Raw genomic sequence first — 22239 nt, forward strand, 5'->3', positions numbered from 1 at the left:
GAGTATGTTATTCATAACTTCAAAACAGAAACAATCGTGATGGAATATTTGCAAATCCTCTATGAACTCTTGGTCAGTTTGTGAGATACTGGCAAATTATGAGCTGCTCTTGATATTGTCGATTACAATTTGATACAACGTACAATATAGATTTTACATGAGAGGCATTACATAGAAATAATCAATATTTATGAAACAAATATAAAATTAAAAAAATTCTCAAGCAAGATATATAGTAACGAAAATAATACCGTTTTTTCGAATGACATTATCATAATCATTGGAAATAAACAGCACATATATTTGTTTCACCGATATCAGTAACCACACTTTTAGCCTACAAAATATATACATGTGTTTTCGCAAAGGGGTTAAGCCGAGACGGATGCGAAAACGATGTACATACAGCTATATTTGTTGAAACGGTTAGCCAGAACGAAGACAGGGTAACACGAGTGCTGAATATACATGATCGCAACTTGTATGTCTCACACTCCCTGAACCGTAATATTTTCCCTTCCGCGCAGGCCTTACTTTTATGCTATAGTTCTCAATCAATCAAGTCTAGCTTTTCCGTAGGTCTGAGACTCCCTTGTCGCTGAGGCACCTTTTCAGTTAAACTGTAATTTTGTGTTTCTATCAAAATTATATATTTTCAGAGACTAAGCGTTAGTCAAGCTCACAACCTGTATGTACCTAAAGATTGTGGCGTTATAAACAGTACACCGAGTTGTGTCAGAAGCTGTTCGTAAGATTTATTGTATATGTACTATATTTTAAATAGTGAGGAACACGCTACTATCAAGGGTAAAGAGAGGTCAGATGGCCTCTCACTAATTAAGTAAACAGCTGCCCCTGGTAATACAGTGGTCAGTGGAAAACCTTAGTCCCCTTTATCCCCTAGTCACAGCCACAGATGGACCGACAGCGTTGTCGTCGCCACGCCAAGGCACTAATTACAATAATCCTTATCATAAGTGTTGACCGGCGGTCATGAGTCGGAGGGACACGAGTTGCCGATAACTGAGAATTATCATTGAATGGCAAAGCCACTGACCAGAGGCTGACCAGATCCTGTCCAGATCCTGACCAGATGCTGACCAGATACTGACCAGATGCTGACCAGATGCAGGGAATGATGAAACAAAGGATTTTAGCTGACGACCCTGCGAATATAAGTGACCAGACAGAAGGTCTTGACAGTTTAGACCTGGCCTGCGACTATAACACATCCGTCGTAGACTAAATAAACAGTTGTGGACCCTCAGACGGACTCTGTGTTGTTCATGCCGAAGTCATCATTTAGATCACCCAACACTAAGAGTGATACTACTGTGCAGATTCAATTGATTTTGTACATATGTCAAACTTCAATGAAGACATTTTTTTGTCATTTCCATCACATGTTTTCACAGCCCAGTAGCAATGTGTTTGGCAAAGTCACACTTGTCCGAAAGTTCTACGCCGAAGTCACTCGATCCGTGAAACTTTGCGGGTCTTAGTGACGCAGATTCCCTGTTGATTGACATGCCAAATGTCATTTGCATAAGACCATCCATATTTTTGGTATGCGTTTCTCACCGCAAACCTCAACTTACTAGAGAGCGTCGGACGAAATAAAATATAATATGTAATTATAAAATGTCTTTCAATAATTGTGTAAGTTATTTTATGACATTTAAAAAAAAGTTTTAAACACTTGGTACTAGAATCTCATCTATGAATTAATTTATAATGTAGATCGAGTTTTCTTGTTTCGGAAACACCAAACACGACCGGTTCGATTTTTTATTATAAAACTACAGAAATGTTATTGACTTATATCTAAATATGGAGCCATTTCTGTATATCCAAGGTTCGTCATTCAAGTTGATACGTAATTGAACGATCAATGGTGCTCTTGTTTGCGTACGGTTTTCAAAAAGCTGCCCTCGGCATTCAGTGTTGTTTACATTGTCAGTCACTGTTCGAAACTGAAATTCCCGGGGTAGAATAGGTCTCCAGCAACCCATACTTCCCGAAAAAGGCGACTATGCTTGTCGTAAAAGGCGACTAACGGGATCGGGTGGTCAAGCTCGCTTACTTGGTTGATACATGTCATCGATCCCAATTGCATGGATCGATGCTCATGATGTAAATCACTGGATTGTCTGGTCCAGACTCGATTATTTTACAGACCGCCGTCATATTGCTGGAATATTGCTGAGTGCGGCGTTAAACAACAAACCAACCAACCAAATCGAAACTGAAACACCCCACCTTGCGGGCTATTTATTGTCAGTGTGGGGCTTTAACCGCTTATCAGCAACAATAAGTATGATTATATAGAAAAATATATTTCCGTATCATTCCAAGATAGCTACATCTATTATGTCACTGTTATATATCCTGAAATATATATTATTTGTTCATCAATCACAAATAAGAACAACATTCAATTCCCCATATAATTAAGCGACTGACTTCTGCTTTCCGTGCGCACGCTCAACCACAAGACCACGGAGGCGGTCTTGCAAATCACGTAAACAAGTAATTTTCCTTCATTTTCAATCATGCTATATGTGTAATTAAGCCATGAGTGCAATGACAATGGTAACAGTCTAAACTATAAATCCCTGGTAAACATTTACATTTTTCACAGCATACCCTTTTGAGACATTTGTGCTGAAGCTTAGAATTAGTGACGAATACTCGTTTCTAAAACGTACCTCTGCAACTATCATCTGATTTTAAACTCCCGATGCCAGCCTCATGTGAACTGTCACTTTGGCCCATTTCTCCATTCCTCAGTCTTTTCTTAATTATTGTAATGTCACAGTATGCAGATGTGTGTAGGTTGACATGTGTGTAGTCTGACATAACATCTAGGGATGTCTTGTACCGTTTACTGTGGGGACCCGGGATAGAATAGGTCTCCAGCAATCCATGCTTGCCGTAAAAGGTGACTATGCTTGTCGTAAAAGGCGACAAACGGGATCGGGTGGTCAGGCTCGCTGACTTGGTTGATGCATGTCTTCGATCCCAATTGCGTGGATCGATGCTCATAATATCAATCACTGGATTGCCTGGTCCAGACTCGACTATTTACAGACCGCCGTCATATTGCTGGAATATTGCTGAGTGCGGCGTTACACAACAAACCAACCAACCACTCAATTGTATTGAGTGCATGACAACGTTCAAATCTGTTAACGAGACACGCTTTGTCATACAATGGAAAGTTAGTTCTGGTCTGCATTTTGATCACAAACTAAAGTTTCTGGTAGCTGCGGCGTAGATAAGACTGAAGATATCTCCTTTCCCCTGTCACGAGAAGAGAGAAGCATGATATTTTACCAGACACATGGAATGTCCTATATATTCTATACATTTTGTGTAGAAGTCTACTGGGAAATAATTTCTTCTTTCTATAGGTTTATAACGAAACTTTTTCAAGAGAATTAGCAAACGGCTAGAAGCGATGGAACTTACGTGAAAAGGAAGACATCAGTATGTGTACGGGCTAGATACTTAAAACAAAGGGAGATAATTTGAGGTGAGATAGCTTTTGTATGACAATAGTTCCGTCAAAGTGTTATGTTCACTGCAGTGAAATATCAAGTGTTATGTTCACTGCAATGAAAATATCACTTTTCTCAACTTCAAACTGAGTCTCTCGTCTCTCGTGATTTAACAAAAGAGTTGTTTTTAAAGTCGCACAAAAGCATTGGGTTATTAAATTTCGATAGAACGCTAAATGGTGTGTCATCACCTTCAATGTAACAGATAATGTCATCTTTTACGTAATATCGATGTCTACCTGTTCTACTATCCAAATCACCGAACACAAGAGAAGAAACATCCGGGTATTTATCCAACACACTGAGTAAACAGTTTGGTCGTAAATCCCCACCATTAGTACTACCATTCTTGTAAAACCATGACGAGCCATGCGGTTGGACATTGCGAAATACACATATTATATGCCTAACATAACAGAACATTTCCTAATCAAACAACACAAATTGCATGATTGTTTCAAACAAAAAATAAAGGAATAGAGAACAATTGAGAAAGTGTCAGTGACACAGCTTTAGTGACAGTTGTTAATTACGCATCCAAATGCAAGGCTTGTACAAGGTTTTGACAAACGTTCTCCCACTGATGCCACTATTGCTAATCTAGGACATTGGAGCATGGTTGGCTATATCGATACATGTAGACTACAGCTGCCAGGGCGTCTCTGCAACAACTCATGTGAATCAATTTGTAAAAAAATAAATTCTGCGCATCAACTTCACTCTATTACTTTCATAACAATAATTTACACAGTTTATGTTGAATGTTGCTTTCAACAGCTAAGAAATATATGCTACGTCATCATGTATTTCACTACGTTAGCACAGGGGAATTCCCCGCAAAGAATAAGTGGAGAAAGAATGTGTTAAATGAAATAACTACCCACGAGGAAGAGTGAGTGAAAATTATCGTCACATCGGCAGTATTTCAGCCATATCGCGACGAAACAGTTATAATAATTACATTTCCACGAGGAAGAAGTATGGAAATATTAACTCTCATTTAGAGCTGATCTATCTCGATATTCTTAAATTCACACAACACTTACTTCTCATGTGTTATACAGCATTGTAATGGTATATCCAGAATTGAGAGAAGAAATACAGTATGTAATAAGAATTGGATCCAGAAGCTAAATATCAAAAGAATGTTCAAAATGTAATACTTTTGCTCATGATTATTATCACCACATGATCTTAAACTGCGAATGTATGCTTTCAGAGAGAGAGATATATATTCTTTCCCGCTCCAGTTGATAATCTTGATGTTGAAATTATTGTTAAGATAGAGATGATGGAAGACCATTATATGTTTGCATTCTTTCTAAGTGCAGATAACAATGACATTGATGAAATAACGTGACATTTCACTATTATTGAATTCTCAAAGTATTTATATCAAATTAAACATACCCTAAACAACGTGTGGCATTCTTCTTAATATTTCTCACTGTTAATATGCGGGACATTGATATATATATATTTGATTACATAATCGTGATGTTTTGAGAATCTTCGGATTTATCTGGAGGAAATAAAGACATTCATTCATTTATTTATTCATGGTTTGTTAGTGATACATACACACATGCTAAAGATATCCATGGAGGCAGAATCGTATAATGATGAAGGTTTTGTCACTTGAATTTACTAGCCCACTGAAGTGCAATGCCCCAATATAACATGGATACGCCACTCAGACTCCGAATTGACCAGACGTTTTTTATCACCTTAATCAGAAGGAATGAGTGAGGGAGTGAGTATGTTTTTGCAACGATTTTAGCATTCCAGCAATATCACAGCGGAGTCACCAGAAATTGGTTTAGCGCATTGTACCAATGTAGGGAATCGAATCCGGGTCTTTGGCGTGGCGCGTAAAAGCTTAAACCACAAGGCTACACCACCGCTCACACCAGAAGGATAATCGGTTTGGAATAGCAATAACTGTTATCAGTCTTTTCAACACGGGTTAAAAGCGTTAAATGTGACGGGAAGGATAGTGGGGTAGTCATTTGTGATCCTTTACGAATTTGGCCTCTAAATATTGGAATAGAAAGACAGTATCATTTCCTGTAGGATTTGTACTTTTTTATGCGTTTTGTATCTCCCGAAAGTATACTGTCACGATCCAACAATGAATAAGGCGCTTAATTAAAAGTTCGTAGACAGATGCTATATCGATTTTGTGTCAAAGTTATGTGTGCGAATTACTGGTAGCGATTTGAAGCACAAATGAATAGCAACTGGACCGAAAGTTTACAAACCTCTTCTTGGCACATTCGAAATCAGATATTGCCTTTGTAATATCATACAGCACAATCTGAATCTTTGTGAAGCACACTTTTTCATCCAATAGACGACATAATGTCCTTGTATGCTTTCATTGCAATACAGGCAATACTCGAAAACAAGCCCTGATATTTCCGCTGTCACACGTGTTGTATCTCAAGTGTCACCACACTTTGTGGGTATCCCTGATTGGTTACTCACGAAATGAAGCCGGAGTTGGCCAATAACAGTGTCTCCTTCATATAAGACAACATAACAACATCAAACGAAGTCGGGAGAAATACCATAATTTTAATTGCATCCATTGTAGTAATACAATGTAGAACATGTTGCCTCAATGAATGACTCAACATGTGTGATCTGATGAAACAGGTGTCCTGTCAGGAGGTCAAATTGGAGCCCCTTGATGTCAGAAATTTGAAGACTGAACTAGATTTAGACTCAGCTCTTTAGACTCAGCTCCAGAAATATTCCATGCAGAATTACCCTCCCTCTCAGGGGGCATGCTCGTCAGCCATTGGATGAAATAGTTACATGACTGACACTCGAACAGTGTTTACATAATATCAGAGAGCCATCACACGACTCCACCCCCATCACACGACTCCACGCCAACTTGCGCGAAACCTCGGTGATTTGTTTTGTTTGTTTGTTATTTTACACCGCACTCAGCAATATTCCAGCTATACGACGTTGGTCTGTAAATAATCGAGTCTGGACCAGACAATCCAGTGATTGACATCATGAGCATCGATCCATGTAATCCGGATCGATGACATGCATCAACCAAGCCATCTAGCCTGACCACCCGATCCCGTAAGTCGCCTCTCACGACAAGCATAGTCGCCTTTGCATGTTGCTGAAGGTTGCTGAAGACCTATTCTACCCCGGATCTTCACGGAAAGCAGGGATAGCTAGCCCATGCTGCAGTTTCAACATGAATACCCCGCTCAGACAGAGAAAACTGTCCCGACCAGGGATTGTTTGAGCCCCTTAATTCCGAGCGCCAGACAAGGTAACAACAAGTCCCATCTTTTAACGTCTTTCCGTGTGACGCGTCCGGGGATACAGCCCCCGACCTTCCACTCTCCAGGCGGAAACTCCACCACTTGTCAACGAAGGCGGTCTTGTTTCAGTTGAAAATAAAAATACATCGTTGATAACTATAAATACATATATTACTCTTCTTTAGAGGTATGAAAAAGGGATCTCATCTTTGTTCATTGATCCAGTGTTAAATACCTTTCCAAAGTGCGTTGACATAAGTACAATCCGAAACACATACGATAATTTTGTGTGGCATCAGGCAACAAATTGATATTTTCTTCTGAAAATGTGTTCGACTGGCGGGTGCTATGGATAGAGCAGGACTTGCCTATCCTGTTATACTTTTCAATGCTATTTAATCCTTTACGCCAAATTGAAGCTTGACTGGTTTATTGTCTGGCGTTGACGTTTCATATTTATATGGACAGTAATGTCATTTCTCATCTATCAAGTCATTAGTACATTTTCATTTGTGCACAAGAATGAATTCTTTTATGTATTATTACTGATAATGAACGGTGGATTTCAGGATGAGTTTGCATAATTTGAAAAACAAAATTCAAAATATTTTATTTATTGCTGAGTGTAAAATAAACATCCTTCTTCTGTGGTATGGATCTCATATGTTCTGTTTCGTGTTATATTGGATTAAAATATATATTAGCGTCAAGAATTCCAGGCATTCTACAAAATTAAAATAATGAGAGAAAGTGTTCCAAACTCAAACTGAGATATATCCCAGGCATTTCTTTTCAACTCAAATCTTTAAAAGATAGCCTCATAACCTGGAGGTTAACAATTGCTGAACGAGTCAGGTGTATAAGATAAAGATATTAATAACACAAATAATGTCTTAATAACTACAACGTCAATAAGTCACGCAAATAAAAATTGTGCCATAGGCTACCTGCCATCATAACGATACCTATAAGACCCACCGCTGCTTCCGTTTCCCTCGTCAGTCGTGAGACTTCAGGGAAGATGTCTTCACTACACGCCTTCCTGGTCGGGGTGTCTGTCCTCTTCCTAATGCCCTGTGCCATCCATGGAACAATTGATTTTCACATGTATAAACGCTTCGTGGAGAGCAACTGCTTGTCTTTAGGAAGGATCGCTCAGGACATCTGTCCTAATACAGAGGCTGCATGTCTCCCAGTGTTTGAATTGGTTGAATACTGCGAAAGATTCTGTGGGGCACACGTCATGGATAAAAGCCTTCTCTACAGCGCTATCGTGCCAGAAAATATTCCAAGATTGAATAAAACAATGTGCAGGTACGTATCAAAGTGGCATAAACATAGCGTATCCAAGTTAGTAAGAGTAAAGCCATGACATGTATCCCATGCAATGTCACAATGGATATTGGAATTAAAACCTTTCTTTTGCGTTTGTTTGTTGTTTTACGCCACACTCAGCAATATTCCAAATATTGTAAAAGAAAATATATATATTTCATAAATCGTATCAGTCATTGATACAAAATAGAATTGATTTTAGAATACTTTTTTCATGTGATACCAAGAAGAGGGACATCGATCGCTAATTTCCTGTGATCATGGAGACTAAGTCCCCTTAATTTGCTATGAAAGAATTCCGGGACCCGCTCTGATTATGATCCTCGGTTCATCATACTTGTGATCGTGGTATTCATCAGAGTGGTAAACGTTGGTGACTGTCTCGGTTGGTCTCAGTTTGTGCTTGCCCCACATTTACACTGATAAGTCATGATAATACTGAAATACTCAGACTTCCCGTCGCATCCTAACAGGAACAAGGATGTATGTATTACTTATATGTGTCATGTCAGTGTATACAATGTGAATCCAGTGTCGAACAAATCCAAAGTGTTGCTTTTGTTCTGCAGGTACTGCGCCAGGGATCCCATGGGCTTGACCTGCGATATTCTCAAGTTCCTTTTTGGTGCTGCCGAATGTATTAGTAGTGAGTTCCCTAGACGTTAAGCGAATGCCGTTGTTTAATGTTGAATTCACGATCCATGGCCATTTAGTCGCCTAACAGTGTATCTGTTTTATTACGTGTGTCATATATGTTTAGGTCAGACATTTCTTTAGTTACACTTTTAACACAGGCATTTTTATTTTCTCTTACTTTGTTGTCTCGAGAAATTAATCGATATGTAATGAGACACTGGAGAGTTTATTATTTGAGATACGTGTGAAGAAAAACTGTGTCAATTTATCATGGGCAGGATTGTTTTGTTAATACCATTACTCTCATCTTAACTTCAACATAATGTGTAAAGAACAAACATTTTTGGCATTTGTAAATAAAAGTGATATTTTAAGCCAGTTCACACAAGTGAAATTTAAGCCAATTCATACATAATAGTCACCGATCCAGTCGGTTCTTGTGACCTTCGTAGAGAAATTATGTGAGTGGCGGGTGTTACTGGTAGAACAGGACATTTTTACCCTCCATGACTAAAAACTGGTGGCATCACTGATTTCCAGAGATCCATTCATATAACTGAGTATATCAAACTTCACTAGTTTGACTTGATATCCAATGGAATCTGTTTGGCAGATTTTCCATACAGGTTATCCCCTGGTGTTTTATGAAACTAGGGAGAAAATGGACCCATAATACTAAGGAACAGTTATGGCGTTTCTGTACAACTGGCGATGACTAGTATTACACGGATATGCTGAAAGGGTAGAAATCGAAGAAAACTCATTTGATCATTGAGCTGAACTCGAACGTTTATTGTCATGTTTCCAGCAACAACTTCGACCACAACAACGATGTCGCCTACCATGACATCAACCACAACTGGACCACGTGAGTTGAGAACAGAATATGTTTTAGAAAACCTCTTTCGACTTACAAGTTCTTTAAACAATGCGTTTTGCGTCGATTTGAATGGTAATCCAGTTACACTGGTGTCTCAGCATGATAAGAGAGGAAAATCACATCCTACACATTTTTAAGAAATTCAAGGCCATAATTTTCATTATTGTGTGTCACGTAATCATGGGGAATAGAAATGGGCCGCAAAACCGGGTCCTGTACACAAAATATGTGCACTCTGATCTCCATCAAGCGCTACATGTATATACGTCCGTTGAAGGTATATCTCTCTGTGTCAACAGTAAAAATGAAGTTGTGCTATCTCACGAATTGATAGAGGGTTTTCGTGGTGTATTATGTGCCATGTAACAGCTTTGTCTATTGCATAAACGCATTAGAAATTTTTGTTGGGCCGCACAAACAAGATCTGTGTTCAATGAAACAATGTGCAGGTACGTATCAAAGTGTCATGGACATGGTGTATCCAGGTTAGTAAGAGTAGGATTTGATGAGGCTGATGATGGAGTCTATTAAGGTGGGTATCAAGTGCTTGATATAAGTTGGAGATGTGTTGACGGAGGATTTGAAGGACTTCATTAGTTGATGATCTCGTCAGATTGAATGATGGTCTGGTCCTTGTGAGAAAAGTCTGTGGAGTCTGCTATATAGGATTTGATTTTAACAACATTTATTTCCCCCCAAAAGTAATGGGATTGGTGTACAGGCAAAACCTATACTGAACCGCAAAAGAAACGTCACCATAATTACATATATGAGAAACCTTATTTGTCCAAACACTTCAAACATACTTTGAGACATATTTAAAAGATGAATCTTGGCAAAACTGATTATCAAGGTTGAAATTAAAGTGTCAAAAGTTCTTAAAGTGAAACACAAAACTAATCTCTGAGAAAATGGCATCACAAGTCAGTATCTCGTGTGTCTTCCGTGTGCATTGATCACTGTCATGCAACCGCGACACATGGAATTGATGAGGCGATTGATGAAGGCCAGAGGCACTTGAGCCCACACCCTGAGGAACGCCTGACGCAGTTCAGCGGCAGTTGTCAGCCTTGGTCGGACGTCATTCAGCCGTCTTTGAGCCTCTTCCAACATGTGCATGGGATTTAAATCGGGACTGAGGACAGGCCACTGCATGGTTCTGATGCCTTTCTGCTGGAGGAAGTCTCTTGTTGCTCTCGCAGTGAGGGCACAGGCGTTATAATGCTGAAACTCGTGGTTGCGGCGACGTGCCAAATGAGGTATGACGTGTAGTCTCAAGTCTTGATCAATATTACCAAGCTGCTGTGACACCATTGCCTCTCCCTGAACCGATGTTCTGGAAGACCACAGGGCCGACCCCCTGTGCAAGGCCAATTCCCCCCCCAGACCATGATGCTCGGACCACCCCACGCGACTCCTCTCCACTGCTGGTGGCACCAATACTGGTGCTGTGTTGCCCACTGAAGACGGTCCTGGCGATGACGTGGTGTCAGAATGGGTCCTCGGTGTGGCCTGTGACATTGAATGTGTCTGCTCGTCAATCGTCGACGCACGGGGTTCGCACTAATGTGTCGTTGGTGTGTCCCCATGGTCTGTTGAACAGTATCCGCAGTGGTAATAAAGCGATCTTGAAGATGCTGTCGCACAATCTGACGATCCTGACGTCAGGTGGTGACGCTTGGTCTTCCAATACATGATCGATCATCTGTAGTGTTGGTTGTCTGGCCCCGTTGCTGGAGCCTGTATATTGTCCTTACGTGGACTTGAAATACATTGGCTACTCGCCGGGCGGTTTGTCCAGCTTGCAATCGTCCAAGGGCTTGGTGTCGCTGATTTCTTGTCAGTCTTGGCATGTGGTAGGAATTCAATAACGAATTAATGTTGTCCGATCTGGATGGATTTTTATAGGGCCAGAAATGGGGGAACGTATGTGCATTTCAATTTGCACGGAACTCACGTGCATCGGGTTTCAATGGCCGTTGCCGTGATACTTTTGAGCGATCGGTTTTATTGTTATCTGCTTTGATTATCAAATTTATTTTTTCTGAACAAAGTAATGTTAAATTTTAGAAAATTTGACAAATATTATCCAGATATTGAAATTACAACAATGTTTCTTTTGCGGTTCAGTATATTTAAACACCTCTCCTTACAAAGGACATTTAACAGTTAATAAGAGTAAACTGTACAGATTCTCTGAAACATACAAGTAATCTAGCTTTCTTGTTTTTATGGATCTTGATGATGGCACGGGCATGTGGAGGTTGTGGGTGTGTGGCGGAAAGTTTGTAATACTGCTGAGTTCAAAGGTGCCTATAAGGGGTTTCAGGGTGGAAATGTGTTGGCGTTTTTGTCTGCCGGTTGGGTCATTCTTGGGCTTTTTGTAGGTGATAGTTACAGCATATTATTGAAGAAAGAGTGGAACTAACTATATATAAAATGAAAGGGAAATATATGGCCATCGCTGTATTGTTTGCTGAACGAATGAAAGAGAGAAATTGTCAATCATATAGTGTCATTCAATTCAATATAGCCATATTCCAAATATAAAACGTTTTCTCACTTTCAGCCTGCACTGGTACTGGCATAGCATGTAGTGCCCCTGCTAGCTGTACTTTCCCAATTCCCGCTCTCCAGTGTCCAGCTGGTATGACGTGCTGCGTCGGTAAGTACTTCTTAGATACATAGTTTGACCAATTTACAGGAATCACTGGCCCCTCATTTGGCTCATAATCTTTATAATTAATAGGTCATCATAACGGCGATTTCGTTTTGACAGAATATCTTTGAGAATAAAAATATATTTTGCTGTTAGTAGTTTTATAATATTTGCATATTATACAGGTTTGTGAGGACTAGAATTTGATTTAATTAAAGAATTACTTATATCAATATCCCTGCAGCCCCAACCTTTGGCGTCTACATTTCACACCTTTGAGGGGAATCACACTTGCCCTTTCTAGGAAGATTTCAAAGAGCGTCATACCGATAGCTGACAGGTTTGAAGACCATTTTATGGTGGACATGTGTGGGTTTGTGGGTTCGAATACCGGTTAGGCCCGATTATGTTTCTAGATTTGTCAGCTCCATACCTGTGCTCGTTGGTTTCACCAAAGTGGCAAACTTCTCCCACAGTAAGATGACCCGCCGCGATATAACTGTAATACTGTTAAAAGCGGCGTCAAACTGAACTCATTCACTCTCGTATTTGTTCAGGTAAACATCTGACTTTTCGTTGCTTGTATTTATGATGTGTACCATCGGTGGGTTCTGAAACGCTCACCTTCTAGCAAACATATGGTATCATAACTATTTTCTACTGATTCAAGAACAAATGATTATGATATGATAGGAATCAGAAAATTCTTATTATTATGTTAAGGAATTTTACACCTTCAGCGCCGGCGACAACGACAATGACACCGACAACGACCATGCCACGTAAGTTACAAGATTGTATCATGAAGACCAATTTCATAACTAATACACTTACATTTCCTGAATGACTGTAATTATGTATTTATGTGTACATTTAGGGGTGAAAAGGGAAATATATTAATTGTTTTCTAATGCAATAAAATATGTGAATTTAATAATAAATGGTCAATAACACATTTCAGATGGAACAATTTTGAACAACTCTGCCATTTACCATCATTTATGAGAGGCTATTGGAAATGAATATTAACTCCTACGTTATCTCGGCGTAGATAGGTTTGTGATCTTAACCATCGACCGGTGAGATTTTACAATTGTCCAGTGCCATTTCTGTGCATTGCGACTTGGGGATACCAAAGGAAAGAGTTTATTATGAGAGGAAATTGCTTGTGAATACTTATACCATGTAGATAGGATACCTTCAGGGTTTGAATTCTTTTTCTCTGATTATTCCTGTCAAGCTAATGGAAGGGCGTCCTTGAACAGGTTCATGCTTTCCATGTTAGGGTCACCTCTCCTGCTGATTTAGGATACAGATATAAGTGGTCGTCTCATTTGTCTTATGACTTTACATTTACATAGAACTATCATGTATATTGGAAATGTCATGGAAATGGTTATGCGGAAGGTTCTTGGTCATGAGATCATTAGAAGTGTTGGCGGTGGCTGGACATGCAGCCTTAAAGCCTTGATATAAAGGACTACGGCCACCACGATAGTTGGGAATGAACTAGACAATGACAGGTGCATTTGCCATTTTACAATGAAGTTGCAAGGATGTATATACTATCTCATTGATTACTTGTTAACTGGTCACTGCAAGTGCCTTAATTATTTAAATGTCAATGAACCGAGTAAGCTTTCATACCTAGGTATTGATGCAAAACAATTGATATATTAACATGCTTGGGATATTTGACATGACCTATTAAGATTGATACAAATGAATTGAATCGAAAGTTAAAAAACTTTTTTGAAGTTTTGCAACCTCTGAAAAGAACCAAGTTCAATTATGAATCAACATTTGACTTTTCCACTTTGTTCAACAATATTCGTCACCACAAAGCGTCACTTCTAGTTCCAGAGACCATTTGTAACAAAACGTAGTCGCCATGGACAGTTACCCCCAGGTTTGAATTGGTCTCAAGCAACCCATGCTTGTCATAAGAGGCGACTCTACCAATCATACTTGCTGACATGATTGATGCATGTCATCGTGTCCCTATTGTGTAGACCGATGCTCATTATGTCAATCACTGGATTATCTGGTTCAGACTAGATTACTAGACAGACGGCCGTCATATAGATGAAAATGTCATTTTCTACGTCAAATAACAGCGATGCATTCTGTCAGGATAACAAATCACAGCGATGAAATCAATTTTTAAAAATGCAAACAAATGTTATTTATCAGCTTTAGTGTTATTTCCCAAGAGTGAGTGAGTATGGTTTATATAAGACAATTTCTTTACCATCGTAGCATCAGAATCGTAACAAATAGTTTTCATATTGCCAATGTAATAGATACGAGATACGCTTACATTATTAGCACACGTACATCTTTGACAAACCTTTTCCACGTATATGTTAGTATTAAACACCCGTGCCTTTACTAATAATTGAGGAAGAAATAACGTTCAGTATAATACAACTGGTTTTAAATGTTACTTTTATATGAACATTTCCTCTTGTATCGGAGTTCATATTTTTATTCTAACAATATTGTTTAGAAATATACCAAAAGAAAATCTACCTTTCATCATAGTTAGAAATAGAGATTTACCCATGTTATTCTTCAGCTTAGTAGATGTGTCCCATCACTTAGTGCGTTGAGTCATCACATGTGTTTATTTATTTAACCTTTTCTTACATAATTCTGATACTGGTGCTCTTAAAATAGCAAATTAGAGAAATTTGTCCCAACAAGAAAGCAATCATACTGACTCCCCTACAAGATGTGTGTGTTGCATAGTAGATGTAATGATATTTGTACCTTCTTGTTTTGGTAACATTTGTTGACAAAATATTTCCCTGAAAACCCATGGACTACCCAGCTATAGTGTTTTAACCTGATTTTCATTGAACAGTACTTCAAGTCTATTTATTACATAAATGTTATGATATAGCGAATATGATTTTGAATAGTTTATAATCACATTGTTATACCATGACAAACATGCAACTATAACCCAACAATCATTCCATGGTGATATGCCTGAATGCATTTATTTTTGTTATTTGTTCCCATGCACAAGTATACAATGGTATCAAATAACATTATATAATTGTGCAATGCAGAGCTCCTTAAAGAAAAAAATGAATAACATTAAAAGCTTGTTGGGACGGGAATTTGAAACATCAGTTTAGAATAAAGAAACATAAAACGTGAGGTCTAATGAAATTAAGAATGAACTTTATCTATTACAATCATCTGATGCAGACACTGCAATGTTAATACAATCATCATTGTAGAGATTGAAAGTTAGTATGAATACAGTGTTTAATTTATAATTAGATGTATTTGGTATCAGTACCTTTGAATATGTATTTATTCCAATGATAAAAGCCTTATTGTGTCTGCAAAACATATAACTTCTAAAATTTCAACTAGTTTTAATGTCATAATAATATCTATACTTTATTTAGCATGACTGAAATGTAATCATAGTAGTAAATGGCTACAAACTGCCACCATTCATCTATAAAATCTCTGTATACTCCATGCACCAATTATCCCTTTAAAAGAAATATCTAAATGGATTTCGGTGATTTCCATCTCTATATTTTGAACATGGTATTATGATATGTAGTTGACAAGAAAATTTGTCAGTGCATGTTTCTTTTGCATTTTCTTGGAAAACAGTTCTCATATTTCTCAGGTATATACCAGATGTATACAAATGTTGCTGTCTAAATTCACACCATTTATTCACGAACCTGACGTTGCATAATACCTTCACATTTCGCAATTGCAAAACGTCAAAAGAGCAGCCTGGTATGAACGATCAGCTGATTCTACTGCCTCTCTTCGGACTATCGAGTAGTTTACCATTACAATATAAGCATCTGTGGTCATTCCTACTGTTCTATCATTGAATCACAGAACATATACTTCAGGACATGACAATGAACAGATCAGTGTTTAGTTCATGTAAGTTGCAGCTGTTGTCAAAATATATTACGAATGTCTGTGCTTTATCGACGTTTAATTAGTACTGGATACATGAAATATGTTTTTTACCAGCAAGAAAATAATGGGGTTCATAAGGTCGGTATTATTTCCGCCTTTAAAAACTGTACATGTCGTCAATATAATATCTTCTATCCTAATTTCATTCCGAATGTTTTAACACAATGATATTCCCAATAAACATGAGTCAAGTTTTCTGACATTCTATTTCAAAATGCGCAAACTTGATCATCCATTCATTTCATTCTTAATAATTCTCTTTTTCTTAACAATTCCTTTTTGTGTACAAATAATAGTATGAATGAATTTAGGTTGGAAATCAATCAACAAAGTATCTTTCGTACATTTTCTATATTGTTAAAAAAATATGTTCCAAAGAATTGTAATACCAAATATCTTTTGCCACTTTTCTCATACTCCAGTATGTAGTAATGTTTTACTACACTAATAAGTTCATCATAAAAAATATGTACTATTGAAGAAATATGTCTAATATATCTTTCCATTCTTCCATTTATGTTTTCTGTGAAATATTCCCTGTGTAGCCAAAACATCCTTACAAAATGAGTTGATAATGTTTATGTGATATTCTGTATCAGCTCCAAACAGAAATATTTCTGTAACTAGGGTTTGTGTTATTTCCATTTTGAAGGTGATAATTTTAAGGAGTTAATGAATATGGTTATAACTACCATTCAGGTTCCCCCTTCTGTGACGGCGGATTTCTTTAGCTTTTGTTGAGAGGAATTTGACTTGAATTTGGCAAGGGCTTTTTAGCTGGTGGTCTGGGAGTGGTCATGTGTTGTCTGTTTTGGCTGTTAAAGTCTTGTGTTTTTTTATTCGGGTATCTACTGAACTGGAGGTATCACCAATGTATGAGTCACTACAGTCACAGTTAATCCTATAGCTTACTTCTTCAGGGGGTGGGGGGGGGGGGGGGGGGGGGGGGGTGAGGTGGGGTGGGGTGGGGCTGCTTGTTGGAGGAGGCTTTTAACTTGGAGGATGGTTCTAAGGGTTTGGGAGCCAGTGAAGATGGTGTCGATGCCAACATGGTGCTTTCGTACTCTGCTGCTTGATGAGAGGCTTTGCCAATGAACGGTAGGGTGATTGTGATGGGGGTGGATTCTGGTCTGGTTGGTTTATGTTTGGGATGGAATGTGGTGGAGATCGGCCTTTTAACTAGCTTGGTGGGGTACTGGTTGAGATTCGTGAAGACGTGCTGAAAATGTTTTCAGTTTCTGATCAAGGTCAAGCTTGCTGGAGCGGATGTTCTTGGATCTCTTGGTCAGTGTGGAGATGATGCCAAGCTTAGATTTTGTTGGGTGGTTAGAGGTGAAGTAAATATACTGGTCAGAATTGGCAGTGTCTTGAAGACGGTGGTTTGGGGTTTCTGGATACAAGGCCGTCAAGGAAGGGGGTTATTGGTTGTTCTCTGTCTCCATGATGAACTTAACTCGGGGATGTTGGGTGTTGAAGGTGGGGCCCTGCTTTTTCTGAGGATGACAAAGGTGTCGTCTGCCTTCCTGTACCAGCAGACCGGTTTTATTGGGGATGTGGATAGGGCTGTTTCTTCAAAATGGGTCATGTTGATTTCTGTTAGGATAGTGGGGAAAGAGGGGATCCAATGTGAATGCCGTGGATCTGCACGTAGGTGTCGCCTCCTCAGGTAAAGTAGGTTGAGGTGATGCAGGATTCGGTGAGGCTGAATAAAGCCTATTTAGGTGGGTATCAAGTGCTTCATCTAGGTTGGAGATGCGTTGACAGAGGATTTGAAGGACCTCATTAGTAGGGACCTTTGTGAAGAGATCAACAACATCAAAGTTGATGATCTCGTCAGGTTAAATGATGGTCTGGTCCTTGTAATAAAAGTCTGTGGAGTCTGCTATATAGGATTTGATTTTAGCAACATTTATTTGCCCCCAAAAGTAATGGGATTGGTGTACAGGCAAAACCTATACTGAACCGCAAAAGAAACGTCACCATAGATACATATATGAGAAACCTTATTTGTCCAAACACTGCAAACATACTTTGAGACATATTTAAAAGATGAATCTTGGCAAAACTGATTATCAAGGTTGAAATTAAAGTGTCAAATGTTCTTAAAGTGAAACACAATACACTAATCCCTGAGAAAATGGCATCACAAGTCAGTATCTCGTGTGTCTTCCGTGTGCATTGATCACTGTCATGCAACCGCGACACATGGAATTGATGAGGCGATTGATGAAGGCCAGAGGCACTTGAGCCCACACCCTGAGGAACGCCTGACGCAGTTCAACGGCAGTTGTCAGCCTTGGTCGGACGTCATTCAGCCGTCTTTGAGCCTCTTCCAACATGTGCATGGGATTTAAATCGGGACTGAGGACAGGCCACTGCATGGTTCTGATGCCTTTCTGCTGGAGGAAGTCTGTAGCTCTTGCATTGTGGGCACAGGCGTTATAATGCTGAAATTCGTGGTTGCGGCGACGTGCCAAATTAGGTATGACGTGTTGTCTCAAGACTTGATCAATGTACCGAGCTGCTGTGACACCATTGCCTTTCCCTGAACCGATGTTCTAGAAGACCACAGGGCCGACCCTCTGTGCAAGACCAATTCCCCCCCGGACCATGATGCTCGGACCACCCCACGCGACTCTTCTCCACTGCTGGTGACACCAATACTGGTGCTGTGTTGCCCACTGAAGACGGTCCCGGCGATGACGTGGTGTCAGAATGGGTCCTCGGTGTGGCCTGTGACTCTGGATGTGTCTGCTCGTCAATCGTCGACGCACGGGTCCGCATTAATGTATCGTTGGTGTGTTTCCATGGTCTGCTGAACAGTATCCGCAGCGGTAATAAAGCGATCTTGAAGATGCTGTCGCACAATCTGACGTCAAGTGGTGACCCCTGGTCTTCCAATACATGATTGGTCATCTGTAGTGTTGGTTGTCTGGTACCGTTGCTGGAGCCTGTATATGGTCCTTACGTGGACTTGAAATACATTGGCTACTTGCCGGGCGGTTTGTCCAGCTTGCAATCGTCCAAGGGCTTGGTTTTGATGATTTCTTGTCAATCTTGGCATGTGGTAGCAATTCAATATCGAATGATTGTTATCCGATCTGGGTGGACTTTCATAGGGCAAGAAATGGGGGAACGTATGTGCATTTCAATTTGCACGGAACTAACGTGCCTCGGGTTTCCATGGCCGTTATGAATCTTGATGATGACACGGGCACGTGGAGGTTGTGGGTGTGTGGCGGAATGTTTTTTACTACTGCTGAGTTCAAAGGGGCCTATAAGGGGTTTCAGGGTGGAAATGTGTTGGCGTTTTAGTCTGCTGGTTGGGTCATTTTTGGGCTTTTGGTAGGTGATAGTTACAGCATATTGTTGACGAAAGAGTGGAACTAACTATATTTAAAATTAAAGGTAAAATTTATGGCCATCGCTGTATTGGTTGCTGAACGAATGAAAGAGAGAAAATGTCAATCATATAGTGTCCATATTAATTCAATATAGCCATATTCCAAATATAAAACGTTTCCTCACTTTCAGCCTGCACTGGTACTGGCATCGCATGTAGTGCCCCTGCTAGCTGTACTTTCCCAATTCCCGCTCTCCAGTGTCCAGCTGGTATGACGTGCTGCGTCGGTAAGTACTTCTAAGATACATAGTTGACCAATTTACATAACAAAAGTTTTTTAAAGGAATCACTGGCCCCTCATCTCACATTCATTTGGCTCATAATCTTTATAATTAATAGGTAATCATAACGGCGATTTCGTTTTGACAGAATATCTTTCAGAATAGAAATATATTTTGCTGTTAGTAGTTTTATAATATTTGCACATTAACCAGGTTTGTGAGGACTAGAATTTGATTTAATTAAAGAATTACTTATATCAATATCCCTGCAGCCCCAAACTTTGGCGTCTACATTTCACATCTTTGAGGGGAATCACACTTGCCCTTTCTAGGAAGATTTCAAAGAGCGTCATACCGATAGCTGACAGGTTTGAAGACCATTTTATGGTGGAAATGTGTGGATTTGTGGGTTCGAATCCCGGTTAGGCCCGATTATGTTTCTAGATTTGTCAGCACCATACCTGTGCTCGTTGGTTTCCCCAAAGTGGTAAACTCGTCCCACAGTAAGCTGACCCGCCGCGATATAACTGTAATACTGTTAAAAGTGTCGTCAAACTTAACTCATTCACTCTCGTATTTGTTCAGGTAAACATCTGACTTTTCGTTGCTTGTATTTATGATGTGTACCATCGGTGGGTTCTGAAACGCTCACCTTCTAGCAAACACATGGTATCATCACTATTCTCTACTGATTCAAGAACAAATGATTATGATATGATAGGAATAAAAAAAGTTCTTATTATTATGTTAAGGAATTTTACACCTTCAGCGCCGGCGACAACGACCTTGCCACGTAAGTTACAAGATTGTCTTCATAAAGGCCAATTTAAGAATGAATACACTTACATTTCCTGAATGACTGTAATTAATGTTTATGTGTACATTAAGGGTTGAAAAAGTACATATATTATTTTTTTCTGATTCAATAAAATACTTCAATTTAAGAATAAATGGCCAATAACTATAAGGATTGAAAATTTATCACAACCCATGAGGTTTCATTGATGTGATGCCAAAGTTACAAATGTAATGTATCCATTTTTATTGTACACTACTACCTAGAAGTTCATTCCCGTTACACACGTTGAGAACGCTTGTAACACGCACGTGACGGGTTGTACATGGGTTGAGCACCCGTTGAACACGAGTGTGCCAAGCGCGTCACACGGCTCGGGTTTCAGCTGGACTTATAATCTTTCCACTAGGGTCCAGTCGAGCCATTGTGACTAGATGACCGTAGAACAGTACTGAATTGAGACACGCGCTCAATTAACTTGTTTCTGTAAGAATTAATAAGAGAATGTGTTGTGGGGGACTCTACCATTTATCATCAATTATAAGAGGCTGTTGGAAATGAGTATAAACTCCTTTGTTATCTGGGCGTTTGTAGAATTTGTGATCTTAACCATCACCCGGTGAGATTTTACAATAGTCAAGTGCCATTTCTGTGCATTGCGACTTGGGGATAACAAAGGAAAGAGTTTACTATTAGAGGAAATTGCTTGTGAATACTTATACCATGTACATTTAGAGTTTGTAATTCTTTCTTTTTCTCTGGGTACTCCTGTCACGCTGATGGAAGGGCGTCACTGAACAGGTTCACGCATTCTTTGACGGAGTCGCTTCTCCTGCTGATTCAGGAGACAGACAGAAGTTGTCGTCTCATTTGTCTTATTGACTTTACATTTACATAGAACTATCATATATAATGGAAATATCATGACAATGGTTATGCGCAAGGTTCTTGGTCGTGAGATCATTAGAAGTGTTGGCGGTGCCTGGACATGCAGCATACAGCTTTTCCAGTGTATGTGGGCACCTCGTCTTCGTTTCACTCCATACCTAAAGCCTTGATATAAAGGACTATGGCCACCACGATAGTTGGGAATGAACTAGACAATGACAGGTGCATTTGCCATTTTACAATGAAGTTGCCGGAACTATTTCGTTGATTACTTGTTAACTGCCAGTGCCTTTATTATTTAAATGTCAACGAAGTGAGTAAGCTTTCATAGGTTTTGAACGGTTACTCGTAAATTCCTCAGTTGAGTTCACTCACTGACTACTGTGAGCGTTTTCGGCTCACTGTTAATCCTCTGCTGTCTGGTGGCAAAGTGAGGATAAACATCTGTGCATATAAAAAAAAATGTTTGTCTGTCTATGTCAAAGATGTCAGCTACATGTATTTGGACAAAATTGTTCGTGGGAAATTATACACGGTTCGAACAATACAGTGACTGTGTAGTGGTGAAGCAACTGAATGGAAATAGGGGTCTTGAATAT

The 22239-nt window shown here is 39.4% G+C and overlaps 1 protein-coding gene across 1 annotated transcript in view; it reads left to right on the forward strand.

Moving 5' to 3' along the window:
- The window catches only part of LOC139448805 (uncharacterized protein K04H4.2-like), a 70832-nt gene that overhangs the window by 34690 nt on the left and 13903 nt on the right, over positions 1-22239 (forward strand). Inside the window, exons 8-11 of the mRNA XM_071230336.1 lie at positions 12274-12369; positions 13104-13145; positions 19867-19962; positions 20726-20749. Coding sequence (XP_071086437.1) covers positions 12274-12369; positions 13104-13145; positions 19867-19962; positions 20726-20749 — 258 coding nt within the window. The remainder of the gene's footprint in view (positions 1-12273; positions 12370-13103; positions 13146-19866; positions 19963-20725; positions 20750-22239) is intronic.

This window comes from Haliotis cracherodii, unplaced genomic scaffold (genome assembly GCF_022045235.1).
Source record: "Haliotis cracherodii isolate W230 unplaced genomic scaffold, xgHalCrac1.p SCAF_7, whole genome shotgun sequence".
Classification (NCBI taxonomy): Eukaryota; Metazoa; Mollusca; class Gastropoda; order Lepetellida; family Haliotidae; genus Haliotis; species Haliotis cracherodii.